At 28.9% G+C, this 15,809-nt stretch overlaps 1 protein-coding gene across 2 annotated transcripts in view; it reads left to right on the forward strand.

Annotated features, from left to right (window-relative positions):
• LOC111613009 (prosaposin-like) overlaps window positions 1-15,809 on the forward strand; it is a 67,074-nt gene that overhangs the window by 4,437 nt on the left and 46,828 nt on the right. The window contains exons 2-5 of one of the 2 annotated variants that reach the window (XM_023354303.1): window positions 4,041-4,106; window positions 10,340-10,399; window positions 10,495-10,557; window positions 15,200-15,304. In XM_023354303.1, coding sequence (XP_023210071.1) covers window positions 4,041-4,106; window positions 10,340-10,399; window positions 10,495-10,557; window positions 15,200-15,304 — 294 coding nt within the window. The remainder of the gene's footprint in view (window positions 1-4,040; window positions 4,107-10,339; window positions 10,400-10,494; window positions 10,558-15,199; window positions 15,305-15,809) is intronic. The other variant, XM_023354304.1, reaches the window with a different exon arrangement.

Below are 15,809 nucleotides of genomic sequence, written 5' to 3' on the forward strand. Positions count from 1 at the left end.
GTATAATGTACATAAGAAAATTAAAGAGCTTACCAGAACAAATAGAAGAAATAAATTTACTAGTATTTTAAATGAAAAGGATGATTTAGTTTTGGAATTGGGGGAAAAACTGAAATTATGGAAAGAGTATGTTGAAAAATTATATTTTGATGAGAGAAATTTAAAACCTATAATAATTGATAAAGAAGAAGGACCAACAATACTAAAAGTAGAAGTAAAGAATGCAATTAGAACAACTAAAGAAGGTAAAGCTACCGGACCAGATGAAGTTCCCGCTGAAATTTTGAAATTACTGGATGAAGATAGTCTTGATATTTTAGTGGATTTTTACAACATTATTTACGAAAGTGGTGTAATTCCTCAAGATCTTTTAATGTCTACGTTTATAGCAATTCCCAAAAAAGATAATGCAAAAAAGTGTGGTGATTATAGAACTATAAGCCTGATGAGTCACGTTTTAAAAATTTTCTTAAGAATAATTCATACAAGAATATATAAAAAATGTGAAGAAGATTTAAGCAACACACAGTTTGGGTTTAGAAAATCTTGTGGAACAAGAGAAGCTCTTTTTGCTTATAGAGTTCTGGTAGAAAGAAGTTTAGAGGTTAACAAGGATATATACGCCTGTTTTATAGACTACGAAAAAGCATTTGATAGAATTCTGCATGATAAATTAATAGATATACTTAGGAAGAAAGGAATTGATAGAAATGAATTGCAAATTATAATAAATCTTTACTGGGAACAGAAAAACAACATTTTAATTGATTCTGAATTATCTGAAGAAATAGAAATAAAAAGAGGAGTAAGGCAAGGATGTATTTTATCACCTTTACTTTTTAATATTTATTCAGATGAAATTTTTAAAGAAGCTTTAGAAGATATGGAACACATTGGGATTGTAATAAATGGGATAAATGTAAATAATATACGTTATGCTGATGATACAGTGGTTTTAGCAGAAAATATAAATGATTTGACAATACTAATGGAAAAGATTAATTCAATAAGTAAATTCTACGGACTTCAGATGAGTTATAAGAAAACAAAGCTACTTATTTCATGCAAGAAAAATATAGATAATGTAATGTTGCAGATACAAAACAGGACAATTGATACAGTTTCATCAATTAAGTATTTGGGGACTATCATACAGGAAGATGGCAGATGCAATAAAGAAATTAAATCTAGAATAGAAAATGCAAGGAGTACTTTTATCAGAATGCAGAAATTTTTCAAATGCAATGTTTTTAATTTACATCTTAAAATTAGAATGTTAAGGTACTATGTGATGTCATTTTTGTTTTATGGAGTAGAAACGTGGACCTTAGATAAAAATATGTTAAACAAACTTGAAGCATTCGAAATGTGGTTATATAGAAGAATTTTAAAGATATCTTGGACAGATAGAATAACAAATAATGAAGTTTTGCAAAGAATGGGGAAAGAAAAAGAAGTTTTAAGTACAGTTAAAAGAAGAAAGACGGGGTATTTTGGCCACATCATCCGAGGAAGTAAATATGAAATTTTGAGAAATATTTTAGAGGGAAAAATCTGTGGAAAGAAAAGCCCAGGAAGGAGAAGGAAAAGTTGGTTGGGTAATATATGTGAATGGAATAATAAGAAAGCTGAAGAACTCATACGTGAAGCACAATTGAGATTGTTATAATACTAGTCCTACATTCAGAAATGAATATGGAACCAGAAGAAGAAGATTCCCTATGCCCTCTAAATGCCGTAACTATCTCATTATAATTTTCAATATTTATTTTATATTGTGTACTAATGTTAAATTCTATTCTATTTTGATTTCCAAATTGCTTCAATTTTACGAAAGAGTCGACATGACATTTACGATTTTCGTGTCTTTTGCAAGCTTTACTAAAATTATTTAAATCATAGAAGCCATTCTTATTCCACACGCTAATTTTATATGAAAATAGTAGGCAAGGCCAACAAAACAATTTTTGCATTTCTATGCATCCACAAAGCCGTTTTATGTCTTCATAAATTTTATTGCGAAAATGTCCAAATTTTTTTGTTTGACATATTTATATTTAATTTAGGCATTGATCAAAATGCAGTCTCTGACGAGTTAGGCATTGATCTTTCTGTTTTAATAATGTTTTCTTTCTCATTATATGATCTCGAGCCAAAAGTTTTTTGAAATAAATTTTCAGTATCACAATTACATTCTGAATCAGTAGCCACGATATAAGGGCTAAAATTTAAAATAAAATTATAAAAACTTACTTGGTGAAATAAGATGTGTAGTGGATATACAAGTATACATACCTTGTATAAAATATTCTTCAATTGTATGAATATACTTTTAAAGAAAATTATAATTAAATATAGCTTTGTGAAGAAACGTACATTAAAATAACAAAATCTTCTTTACTTTTTAAATCTTAAAACAACCCACTTAGTCAAATAGCTCCCTACGAATGTATAATGGATGGAATCAGAGACGGTCCCGGTAGGTGTGCGGTGTGTGCATGCATGCGGGCTGCCAAATCCGGAGGGTGCTGATACCAGTCAATGTGAAATGCCTCTTTTGTCGCATCACAAAGGACATGACAGAGTAGTTGTAAATTTTAAATGTTTTTTGCCATAGCTGCAAAAATCTAAATATGTTAAACTTAATAAATTGTCTGTCGTTTGTTTTCTAACTAATTTGTTTTAGGACCGCCAATTTGTCCAAGGAAATTTCCAAAATTTACAACTTTTTGGTCACTCTCATTGAACTGGAAAAATTTCTGTCTTTACTACATCTAATATTATCAAGAAATTAGTCCCCACTGTACTAGGCTAGAGATTGGTTCAGTTAAGCTTTTAAATAAAATTCCTGCTCTTTTGGCAGGGTTTTATTTACGTCCCTAATTCCCTAATCTCTAAATTATTTAACTACTACTTAAGTAGAAATAAGTCGAAACCGATTACTTTGTAGTTGAATATTTGTAATATCGGGAAAGAAGTGGAAAGACAAAGTTTTATGACAATGGATACATAAATTGTAAATTTAAGAAGTATAAATTCTAGAACTTTTTTTGTACCTTGTGTGAAATGCACAAGGTATAAAAATTCATTAAATTCAGTTGTAAATGATGCTGCCAAAGTAGCAGTTACTTTTTTAACATTGTACAAGAATTGTGCAATATATACCATATGTACAGGTGCTGTATGTACTGTACATATGCAGCACTATATTTAAATTACTGCCATGCTAGGCTGCACAGCTACTTGCCATAGTTCATTTGTGGCAGAAAGCCATTCGTGTTCATTGGGCCTTAGTCGGAATGTAACTGAAGAATGAACTGCCAAAAGCGATGTCTTTCAAGATAACTTCCTGTGAGAAACTGGCTCTTACTTAGGTGTTAGAAACACAAAGAAACCATTGAAACCTACGTGACCAGACCATTGGTGAGGTGTGAACCAATGATGAACTACCAGTGTTTGGTGGTGTTATCCACTCGACCACCAGTTGGCTTGAAATTAATAACTTCGCCGTACAAGCAGAAAATGTAAGTGAATTGACAAATGAAGCATGTTTCAAAATGCATATATTCATGAATTTACCACATTGCTGCACTAATGTCATTGATGTAGTTGCCCAGTTCTTGAATTTAGCATAGAATTTGTGCTTATTTCAGAAAATGGTGAATTTTCCTGGATTTGGATAAGTTTATATAGTCAAATATTTTATTCTTCATTTAATTTTAAACACATTTTTCTGTATAAATGTCTTATAGTTGTTTTTGATTTTTGTTTTTAAGAATTTTTTTTAAATTTTAAATATATAATTAAATTTAAACATTTAGAAGCTTGATAGTTACATTAAAGGATTAGATCATGCTTTAGTAGCAGTAATATAGCCCAATCTAATCCTGTAATCATTTTGTTTTAATATAATTAAATCATTTTATGATGATTTACTATAAAGTTTTTAATCATTGATAACTTATTTTAAAATAACAATGAAATTTAACACAAAACTAACTTTAGAAAAAAGAAATAAATTTAAATATGTTTTTTAATAGGAAGAAATAAAAGAAGTGTTTGAAGGAAGTTGTGCATTAATACCAATAAAAATTATAGCTGATGAAGTAAGTTATAGAAATTTTTAAAATGATTTCATTTTAAGTTGATGATATAGATTACTGTGTTTTAATTTTATTGGCTTGTTAAGTCTTATCTAATGTTTTTCATTAATTTTAATGTTTTCATGATATGTTGTTGCAATATTTTCCTGCATCTGAAACTTGCTTTTTTGAATATTAAAAACAGCATTAATTATTTAATTATACAATAGTTTATTATGCAATATTGGTAACGTGAGACAAATGAACGATTTATCAGATAGCACAATAGATATATTCCCCAGCCTATATCTGCTTTGTCTATTTTTGATCTCCATGATGACTTTTTTTTTTGTTGGTTATAAGTTATACCATTGTAGTTTCAATGCAAATGATTGGAATAAGGTAATGGCTAAAGCACTGCTTTTTTTTATTTTTTATTTTTTGTCTTCCAAATATAAATATATCTGAACAAGTATAAAGTTTGCTAGTTCAGTTTATATATTTCAACAGTTTGAGTAAATGCAATGAAAGTTTATAGGAACCGTCCTCTCAATTTTGGGAGATGGTCAACTACTACTGTTGGACGAGTTAACTTCAGTCCCCTTCCCCTGCAACAGTCTTTCTTTCTATCCGAGCAGCAGAATGGTAATGATGGCATTCGAATAGGAAAATGACTAAATATATAGTCACCAATGTGCACAAAATATGTTAAATGGTTTTTAAGGGTATCAAGTTTTTAAATATTCGGTCCAATTTTGATGAAATTTGATTTTGTTAGCCAATTACTATTTGATATTCAGCTGTGAATCATGTGTTAGTTAACCACTCAACAATGAGGGATGGATATATATGTCCAGGGCGATCGTGTGGCAGTGTTGAGGGACGGATATATCTGTTAAATTCTTTTGGGGGTATTGCCAAAAACTACCGTGAAAAAAATTCACATAAAAAAATGAATTATGTAACAATAAAAAAAGACTTTTCTTTGCTAGACATAACTGTTTACAAAATCTTTTTCCGAAAACGGCAATGAGAAAAAAATGCATGGAAAAATACTTTAAAAATTTCCCACGTTTATTCTTCACTACTTTGGGATAGTACCATACCTTATCCCACTGTTGAAAGGTTAAGATTAAAAAAATTTGGATGTCTTGAATTATCATTTTTTGAAGGCAGAAGTCTATGACTATTTTCTGTTGAAAAATATTAATTTCAATCCGACCAATGAAATTGTATGCCATTCCAAATCATTAGTATCATTCTTAGCCCAAAACATGTATTTGGGTGTTTTCTGCCAAGTATGAATCTTTTGTCTGTTTGTTTTAGTCTGTTTGTTTTTATTTTGAATCAAGAATACAATATAATAAATTTCCTGGTCAATGTTAAGTAACTTTGCTAGTGTATATGCATGCATGCATACATACATATGTATATATACCAGCAACATTTTTATTTGTTTCTACATATATAGAAAAAATGTTGCTGATTTTTCGATATTTTATTTGAAAGAAAAAGTTTGATACCTATATGCTAATCTTCCAATGGCTTTATTGATACATTAATTTTCTTAGTGGATTATTTTTTATTGTCAATAATAAAATATTTTTGATAACTTAGATATTATAATAAATATCTCTTATATAAATTTTTTTCCTTGCACTTTAGAGAAATGCTGTATATAATAAACTAATATCAAGTAATAATAGGTTAAAAACATTTACTCAGTTTATATTATGATTCCATATTATATTTCAAATAAATATTTTTGCAATATTGTTGTTTTTAATATGTGAATTTTTCTTAGTTGTGAGATCTTAAATGTCATTCATTTGACAAATAATTTTGTACAAAATTTTTGTAAACTAATTTTAACCTTTCAGCAGTGGGATAGTCAGGTATGGTGCTACCCCAAAGTAGTAGAGAATAAACGTGGGAAATTTTTAAAGTGTTTTTTCACACATTTTTTCTCATTACTGTTTTGGAAAAAGATTTTGTAAACAGTTATGTCTAGTAAAGAAAAGTCTTTATTTATTGTTACATAATTCATTTTTTAGGTGAATTTTTTTTTTCACTGTAGTTTTTGGCTAGTTTTTGGCGATACTCCCAAAAGAATTTAACGGATATATCCGTCCTCACCACTGCTACACAATCGCCTTGGATGGATATATCCATTCTTCACTGTTGAGTGGTTAAGCAAAAGCAAATTTTTTTCCGTATGTAAGTAATTTAACATATGAAATATTTATAACTAATTTCAAGGAAAATTTTTTTTTTCAACGTTTTCTGTATTTAAACAAATGTGCATTTACTCTTGAGAGGATACATTATTCTTCGCATTCTGAAATCTTTAGTTGTTTAGACATGATATAACAGTCCAGACAAGAACTGTTTAAGATACTAATTTACAGTAGCTGGTTACATTTTATTTTAAAAAGTGCTAATCATGGATAGGACTTTGAAGGTATGAAAGTGAACTTATAGCATACAATATAAAGTACAAGCAAAAGAAAATGCAAATGTGTCACCTGAAAAAAATTTAATAGCCACTGACAATAGTGCAGACATTGCAGTGAGTTCTTGCCACATTTATTTGAAAAGCCTGAGCACTAATGTTGGCTTTCATGTCAGGACTGCAGACAGCCATTTTCTGGCAAGATAATGTTCAGTCAGTTTTGTAGGAACATTTTCATACTTCCTTGGGCTCATTCTTTTGGTTTGTCACTTGTTGAGAATTGTAGAGGGACCAGATGGTATTCCAGCTTTGGTTATCTAACTGTGAGGGATCTGGAGCAACAGTTGAAAGATGTGCAGGAAAATCTGTCACAGGATAGTACATAGTGTCTGTAGGTATCCATGCCTGACTGTTTTGTCGTATGTATCTAGGCAAGAGGTTCTACATGGTAATAAAAACTTTATTACCCTGCAAAACGTCTTTAAATTGTATTGTTGGTGCATGGGAAATTGTCTTTGCTGTATTGTAATCATAATTGTATTTGCACCAAGGAAGCTTCATTTGGTTCTGTTGTCGTCTTCTTGGTTCATAATTTTTTTTTCAATGAGTGAATTTTCACATGGATTATTAGTTACAGGAAAATCAGTTATTTTCTCAATCCATTATTTGCAAATAATTTTTAAAAATATTTTATTATAAATTATGATAAAAAACTAGTGGTAAACATGATAAACAGAAATTTTACCAATTTAAGAAGTACTAATTAAGAATTTCACCTATTAACTATAAATTCTATTTTTGTGATTTTCTATTAGGGAGTTGTAAAAACTGACTGATTAGATTAGTGATATATTCTAACAAGGGCAAGACTGGAAGTGGTACAAACTTTTTGGACAAGATTGGGCTTATTTAGGGTTCACCAAGTGTAATAAAACCTTAGATTATCAGGTGTAGATGGACTTTCATTTCTTTGAAAAATAGATTTAAACATTACAACATACAACATATACTAATTATAACTTGTTTCAACATTTGTGGTAACTGAGTCGGTGGCAAGGATTTTCACAATAGTGATTCAAAAAAAACTTTTTTTGTTTTTGTTTCCATCTACTTTTTAAAATTTTATTCATAAATACAATTAATCTAAATATATAAAATTACTTGTCCTGACTGAATGACTGATTCATCATTGCCCAGAGCAAACCGCTGAACCTAAAGAGGTGAAATTTGGTACACAGTTAGGGTACGTCATGGAAACGCACACTAAGAAGGGATTTTTTGAAATTCCCCTGCGGGGGGAGAGGATTAAGGCTTAACCAGAAGAACGGCTTCTACTGTACTATTTTAGATGCGATTTTTTCATTTTCAACTACATTTAGTCTTCATCGAGTACTTAGATGTATTAAATTAATAACATTTCGGACATTGTTATAAATATTTTTATCTATTTTGATTTTAAAAATGTTTGAACCATTTTAAATTAGAATTTGTTATTGCATATTGGTTCGATTATAGAACGATTGTAAATGTTCCAAAAAATTGATCAAATTGAAAACAGTTCGTTTGATTCTCGGCAATTCTCGTTATTCTCAGCGTTAGGTGTTATATAATAATTACTATGGTTGTTGAAATACTGAATATAAATTTGCTTGCAAAATCCTCGTGGGCAAAGCTCAAGGTAACAGCTAGTAAATTATAAAATATTAATACTTCATTTAAAATATGTTTTAAATATTTATTTAGTAGTTTATCTACTGAACATTTCTCTATTTTTTATATTTATTAAAATTATTTATAGCTAGTATACATGTATGCAGAATAAGTTATCATTTATGACTACTATTATACAAATTGTAACAAATGCAGCAACATATTTTTATTTGTTGGGTTGACAAGTAAGTCATAAGTAATATTGGTTTTTCAAAGTATTATTTTTGTACCACAGTGCAATTTTTACTTTGTACTTATTAGTGGACATTTTATTTGAATGTTTCACAAAGATGTTGCTGAGAATGCCATATTTGGTGATTTTTGTAAAGTTAAGTATATTGATAATGATCAAAATGAATTGTTGAAAAGAATATTTAAGGCATCTAATGTTATATGAATTTAGAATACTAGATGTATACACTTGATTATGATGATAAAATCTTTTTCATAATGCAAGTACTTTTAGCAATATAAAATCTTTCTGTCAGGTTAACAAATGTAGAATGGAGCATCACTATGTGCATTAGGGCTATAACATTCTAGAAATTTAAAATATTCCAAGCATTTAAACTTCACAACAGGATTTGAGACTTGTGGTATATTTCAAATTCTGTTCTTTTTCATATTCACAAGCCTTAAATCCTGTTGTGACGTTTAAATGTTTGGAATATTTTAAATTTCTAGAATGTTATAGGCCTATGAATGTAATGATGTTCCATTCTATATTTATTAGTTTGACAACAATTTTTGTATTGTTAAAAGCACTTGTTACCTCTAAGCAGGAAATACTTTTCTTCACAAAGTACAAAGTTCTGTATGTGAATGACATTATAAAAAAGATTTTAATGCCATCTGACGGTATATATCTAGTATTATATTTAATTTAGCATGGACTTTTGAAATAGTATTTGTCAACATGAATTTAGAAAAGATAATATTGCACCAATGAATAATACTTGTAATGTATAAAATAATGAACTTCTGAACATCTGAAAATTTGCACCAGCGTTGGTTCCAGAAACTGGAACCAACGCTGGTGCACCTTCACAAAATATATAATTTTAATAAGTATAAAGATGTAGAGAATGGACAAATGTTATTCTATATACAAACGATGCACATCCCACATTAACAATGAAAAAAATGCCCAAACTTCTTTTGAATTGCAAATTTTATTCATGAACATAATTAATATTTTAATTATTTATGTTTATGGATAAAATTTTAAAATTGAAAACAAAACTTGAAAAAAGAAATGAACTAGTGTGAGATTGAATCATTCTTCTTTGTGTAAATCCTTGTCACTTGACTATCGGCTATTTCAAATGTTGGAAAGTGTTAGAACATGCAATATATACTACTAATTGTAACATTTATTTTTTGCAAAAACACAAAAGCCCGTCTACATCTGGCAATCTAGGATTTTATTACTTTCTCCAAACCTTACGGTCCTGTCCGAAAAGTGTTTCTGCTTCTAATTTTTTCCTTGTAAGTGATATTTACTTCAATCTTTTAATATAGTAAATGCTTGTTAAGATTCATCTTGATTCTAAGTTATGAGAATTTGAATACTAAATTATAATTCTCATGTTTAACTTTTTAAAATTAATTTTCAAAAAAGGAAAAGAAACAAAAATTTATATATTAGTGTTTATAGAAATGTTACAAAATATTTATGATAAACTGTTAATGTAAATCATGTAAAATTTACTATTTAACAAAAACATTTTTTAAATTAATAGAAGGGTTTTTATAACTTTAAACTTAAGTACACAATTTTATACTTGTAAAAGTTATCATTTCATAGATTGAGTAGTGCTTCTAACTTTTTAAGAAACTGAAAAAATTTTTGGTAAGTTTTTAGGTGTGATGTAATAAGTAAACCAAGTACAATTAAAAGTGATGCAAAAAATGCTATAAAGATGATGTGTTTTAGGCATTAAATAAAAAAAATTAGCATTTTAAGAAATATTTCTACACTTAAATGTAAGAATTTTAGCCATTGTTAGTAGATGAAATAAATGCTTTTAACAGATACTATTTTATGTTTAGTTTGATTTAACATGTTTTTTTTTTTTAATTACTAATATTTCAGTGTAAAAAGTTGGTTGATGAATTCATTCCAGAACTTATTGAAATGCTTGCATCCAGAATGGTAACTTTTTTATTTTTAATTTTAGACCTTATTTAAAATTATTAACAGCTTTTCAATTAGCATCTTTTGTATTTAAATTATTTCAATTTTAATAGGATCCTAATATGGTCTGCACTGTCGCTGGTTTGTGCAATGGTGAAATATCAAAGGAACTATCTGTAAGTGTTTAATATATTATGATAAAAACATTATTGAAACAAGAAGTTATTTATTGTGATGTCACAATGCCAGGCTACAATTTTTTATCATAATTTTAATTCATTTCATATAAAATATTTCTACACTTAAATGCTCTTCACTTCTAGTTATTACTGTAATGTCTTGCCCCTATACATCATAATTTTCCTTTAACAATAGTTGTGCCAGTCATCTCTTAACTGCTTTTGGGAGGGGAAAAGTTTTAAATTGAAATAATGTGACTTCCGGTTTGCATTGAAAATTCATATATAGTTTATTGGGGCATTCTGCCCCTAAGGTTTCCATACCTGGTCTTCTATTTCATCTAACTTCTTTCTCAAGATTAGGGGAAGACAGATGGATGACAGTGGAAGTTTATAAGTAAGGTGTGTTTCAAATTTATACGGACACGAAAAAATTAAAGTGAAACCCAAATTTACTGCATTAAGTGACAAATGTTTTATTAAAACTAACATGGATTTACTTGTTTCCACACTGCAAAATAAGAATTTTAATTGAACATTAACATTTTGTCACCAAAAATAATAATTTTGAAAATTTTGTACAAAAAAACTGTTACATATTTATCCAGACAGGCACTCATTCAATGACTTAAATAGAATATTGTTTAGTTTCAAGCATTGAAATATGCAAATCAGCTTACATATCTAATTGTAATACAAATTATGTTGTTCAACGTTCTAAAATGGGTAGAACAAAGAATTTATTTGATTATGAAAAAGAGCAAATTAATGCCTATAAATCACAAGACAAGTCAATAAGAGAAATTGCAGCATATATAAATCATCCAAAATCAACTTTTGGTGATTATTTATCAAAAAGACGTAGCTAGGATGTACCAAAATTCAAGACAGGTCCAAAACCCAAGCTTATACCTCAAGATTGAAGACAAATCATCAAGATTTGCTCCACAAAACAAACATCAGTAAGAAAAATAAAACAAGAATTAGATTTACCTTGTAGCAGCACAACAGTGTGGAGAGTTTTAATTAATTAAATAAATCTCGAACGTTAAAATTCAGAAAAAAGCTATAATGCCACCACTTTCATTAAAGCACAAAAGTGACAGACTTGATTGGGCACAAAAACACATGACATAGTCCAAAGAATGGATTGAAGTTTTGTTCAGTGATGGAAAACAATTCATCTTAGATAGTCCAGATGGTTGAAAGTATTATTGGCAAGATTTAAGAACCGAAAAACAAATATTTTCAAAACGTCAAATGGGTGGGGGATCAATAATGGTGTGGGGTGCATTTTGATTCAATGAAACCACAGATTTAGCATTTATAACTCATAGAATGAATTGAAATAAATATCGAGGCATGCTTGAAGATCATTTATTGGAAGCTGGACCAAATACTTGCGGACCAAATTGGATCTTTCAACAAGACAATGCCCCTGTGCATGCCTTTAAATCAACAAAAATGTGGTTTAAATGTAAAAATATTAATCTGATGACCTGGCCTGCTAGAAGCCTGACCTGAATCTGATGGAAAATCTTTGGGGGATGATGGTTCGTACAGTTTATGCCAATGGAAATCAGTTTTCCCACAATTCGTGATTCGAAGGCAGCAATTTCAGATACTTGGGATAAACTTAGGTTTGAATTCCTTCAGAATCTAATTGAAACAATGCCTAATCGAGTATTTAATGTAATTAAGTTAAATGGTGGTTACATTGGCCATTAAATTGTAAGAAAACTTTGCAATTTGAAACCTGTCCGGATAAATATGTAACAGTTTTTTTGTACAAAATTTTCAAAAATATTATTTTCAGTGACAAAATGTTAATGATTGATTAAAATTCTTATTCTGCAGTGTGGAAACAAGTAAATCCATGTTAGTTTTAATAAAACATTTGTCACTTAATGCAGCAAATTTGGATTTCACTTTAATTTTTTCGTGTCCGTATAAATTTGAAACACACCTTACAATTTTTTCAAAATGAGAAAAGTATTACTTAATGAAAAAATTTAAATTTTGAGTTGCTCATATTTTATATCCTAGAATAGGATATGTGAGAAAGGAACTTATATTAACTGTGCTTAAGAGGATAAAGCAATTCCATCATATACTAAATTAGACACAAAACATGCTTCTTACTTGGAGTATGCCTATTTTTCATAACATATAAGAGAGTAATTTTGTCACATCCTCTGTACCATATAGATATTCAATTACAAAATATTTGAATTTCTGTTTAACCTGAATGTGACTTGTATTCATATCTGTGCTGCATTAGCTATTATTTATCAAACTAATTGTTAGTTAATATTTTTTAATATTCTCTTTAGTCTAACTTATCTCAATTTAAAGCATTTTTAGACTGACTGACTTCTATGTTAGTCATTATCATTTCTCATTTTCTGTGATGTGAAAATTGAAGTTCAATTACTAGTACTACAAATGTTTAAATGTAGATTAGCTTAGATCTTCACTATTAACATCTACAGAACTCTTATGCCTAATTTTTATCTCCTGGATCCTAAGCAAACGAGTTTAAAGAGAATGTGAAAAATACTCTAACCTTTTATTAGGAAAATTTTATTTCCAAACTGTACTTTAACCCATATACAGTTTGGAAGATAATATCTCAAGCTTTTTGGTTGTTTCCTTTTTCATTTCATCTCCACTAGCAATTCAATGCAGATGTAACTAGAAAATCAATAAAATGGAAAAAATATTTGAGCTCAAACCATTAAACTTCCTTAAGTATCAAATATGATCTATTCAACCAAAAGAGAACTTTCTTTTATGTTCAAAATCTAATGAATGATGACTGTTAAGCCATTCAATAGTTCATTCACTTATTATATTGAAAAGGTTAATCACACATTGTCATCTGATTTGAAAGTTATTAAGTAACTTATTAACTCTAAGAGATTAAATGTTGTTTTAATCATTGTTTGCTTGCATTACAATAGTTAAATAGCTAGAATTTCTTATTTTAGCTATTTATCTGTTTGCTGCAGTTAAAATTAGTATTGTAAAAGCCATCAGTCAATAAACACCTGCTACTAATTAATATTCATGTTGATAAATTATCATTAATTAAATTTTTTAATTGCTTTAGCATATCTTTTTTTAATATCAAAGACAATAAAACCAGAACTTTCATTAGTAATGTTGTTTACTATGGCCTCATTATTAGTTTTGAAGTACAGGGTGTTTATAATTAAAGTTTCACTTTGAAATGGCCACAAAATGAAAACTACTGGACAGAATGTTATCAAACTTAGTAATAGTGTACAGGATGTCATGGGATTTTATTTCCTGCAAAAAAATGGCATTGTCTACAATATTGTTAAATGAAATAAGACACGAAGACGTTGTTGAAAATGTTTTTAATCGGTTTTAAAGTGNCAGAATGTTATCAAACTTAGTAATAGTGTACAGGATGTCATGGGATTTTATTTCCTGCAAAAAAATGGCATTGTCTACAATATTGTTAAATGAAATAAGACACGAAGACGTTGTTGAAAATGTTTTTAATCGGTTTTAAAGTGCATTACAGAGCATGTTTAATGTGGTGTCCACCATTTTTTATATGCAAATTACATCGCATTACTGTCATTCTCAACAGTAGCTCTTAGCATATCACTTTCTTCCTGCCATAAGCCATTGTGATTTTGCATAACCCCACAAACAGTTTTATTTTAAAACCAATTTAAAACATTTTCAACAGTGTCTTCATGTCTTATTTCATTTAACAATATTGCAGACAGTGCCATTTTCCATTGGTGGTGAGTTTTTGAACTATTTTTTTTTTCACGGGAAATAAAAATCCCATGATGTCTTGTAACTACATTACCAAGTTTGATAACATTCTGTCTAGTAGTTTTCATTTTATGGCCATTTTAAGTGGAACTTTAATTATAAACACCCTGTACTTGGATTTTTATTTTCTTTCTCTTCATTAGTTTACTTTATTATTTATCCTGCTTAATATTGTCATCATGAATATAGAGAAGTCAGAAGTAATTACTTTGGGACTTGGCTATACTGACACACAACTGGATTCTACTGTTTGTTATATTTCCATTCAGCCTTGTAATTAACATAAATCAAAATTTGTGGTTTTTGTGTTGGATTATGTTGAATCTGTAGGGAATTAATGCTAATGAAGGGATTTTTGATTTTACCAGAAAACAAAAATACGTCAGAAACTGGGTTATACTATATTGTGAAAAATCTATACCTTGTTATTTACCCAACAGAATTAGTGCAAGTTCTGAACTTGTACTATTTTGCTGGATGAATATCAAGGTAGGGAGTTTCTGCATTAAAATAAAACATTTTGAGGATACTTCTTTCTCTTATAGAAGTAAGAAAATAGCTAAAACTTTCTTAATTTATTTTTTAATTTTAATTTTTAAAATTACCTTCTCACTAACTGGATTGACAACTAAGTTCATTAAACAAAACCTTTACAATGTAGTAAATAATTTTAATGTAACTTATAAAATTTGCTTTTTAGATACTAAAAATAAGATTTTGTATCATATAATTAAAAGCAGTTATAATTTTTGTACTTTTATAATAATATGCAAATTAATTTTATAAATGTAATTAAGTAAAATGTATTTTTGTTAATTTCTAGAGTGCAGACATAGTATCATTGTTCTACAAAAATAAATATAATTATTGTAGCGATTGCAAAAAAGTCTTTAATGCTGTGAAAGAGATTTTTACAAAGGTTCCTCAGGTAATTATTTAGTATTTTAAAATTTAACTTTATATATACAGTAGATCCCCCTATAAGACGGTAGATACGTTCTGTTCTTTATGAATCAATTTTGTAGGAATCATAGTTTACGGACTACGGCTGTTTGAAAGGTTTTCTTTCATAAAATTAATCGATTCTAGACTAATTCGACTCAATATTTCCAAAATACGTATATTTTTTTGAAAATAATCCATATAAACTACGTTATAAACAAAAAATTGTAGGATTGCTTACCGAGTGTTTACCGTTCGACTACGCTCGTTGCTAAAGCTTGGTTTCGTCGCGGAACAGCGCATCAAACCACGGCCGCGATTTCTGATATTATTTTTCTGCGAAAACTTCGTTGACCTTTGGAGACATCCTTAATATAAATAATTTTTATGGCCGTTAAATAAGAAATGTTTCTTTCACAAGAAATGTATAAAATTACAGTACTGGACAGACGATAGGTCGCCTAACTCGCCGTAGCGTGACGCTAGACGGC

This window comes from Centruroides sculpturatus, unplaced genomic scaffold (genome assembly GCF_000671375.1).
Source record: "Centruroides sculpturatus isolate CEXI.00-Female unplaced genomic scaffold, Cexi_2.0 scaffold1781, whole genome shotgun sequence".
Taxonomy (NCBI): Eukaryota; Metazoa; Arthropoda; class Arachnida; order Scorpiones; family Buthidae; genus Centruroides; species Centruroides sculpturatus.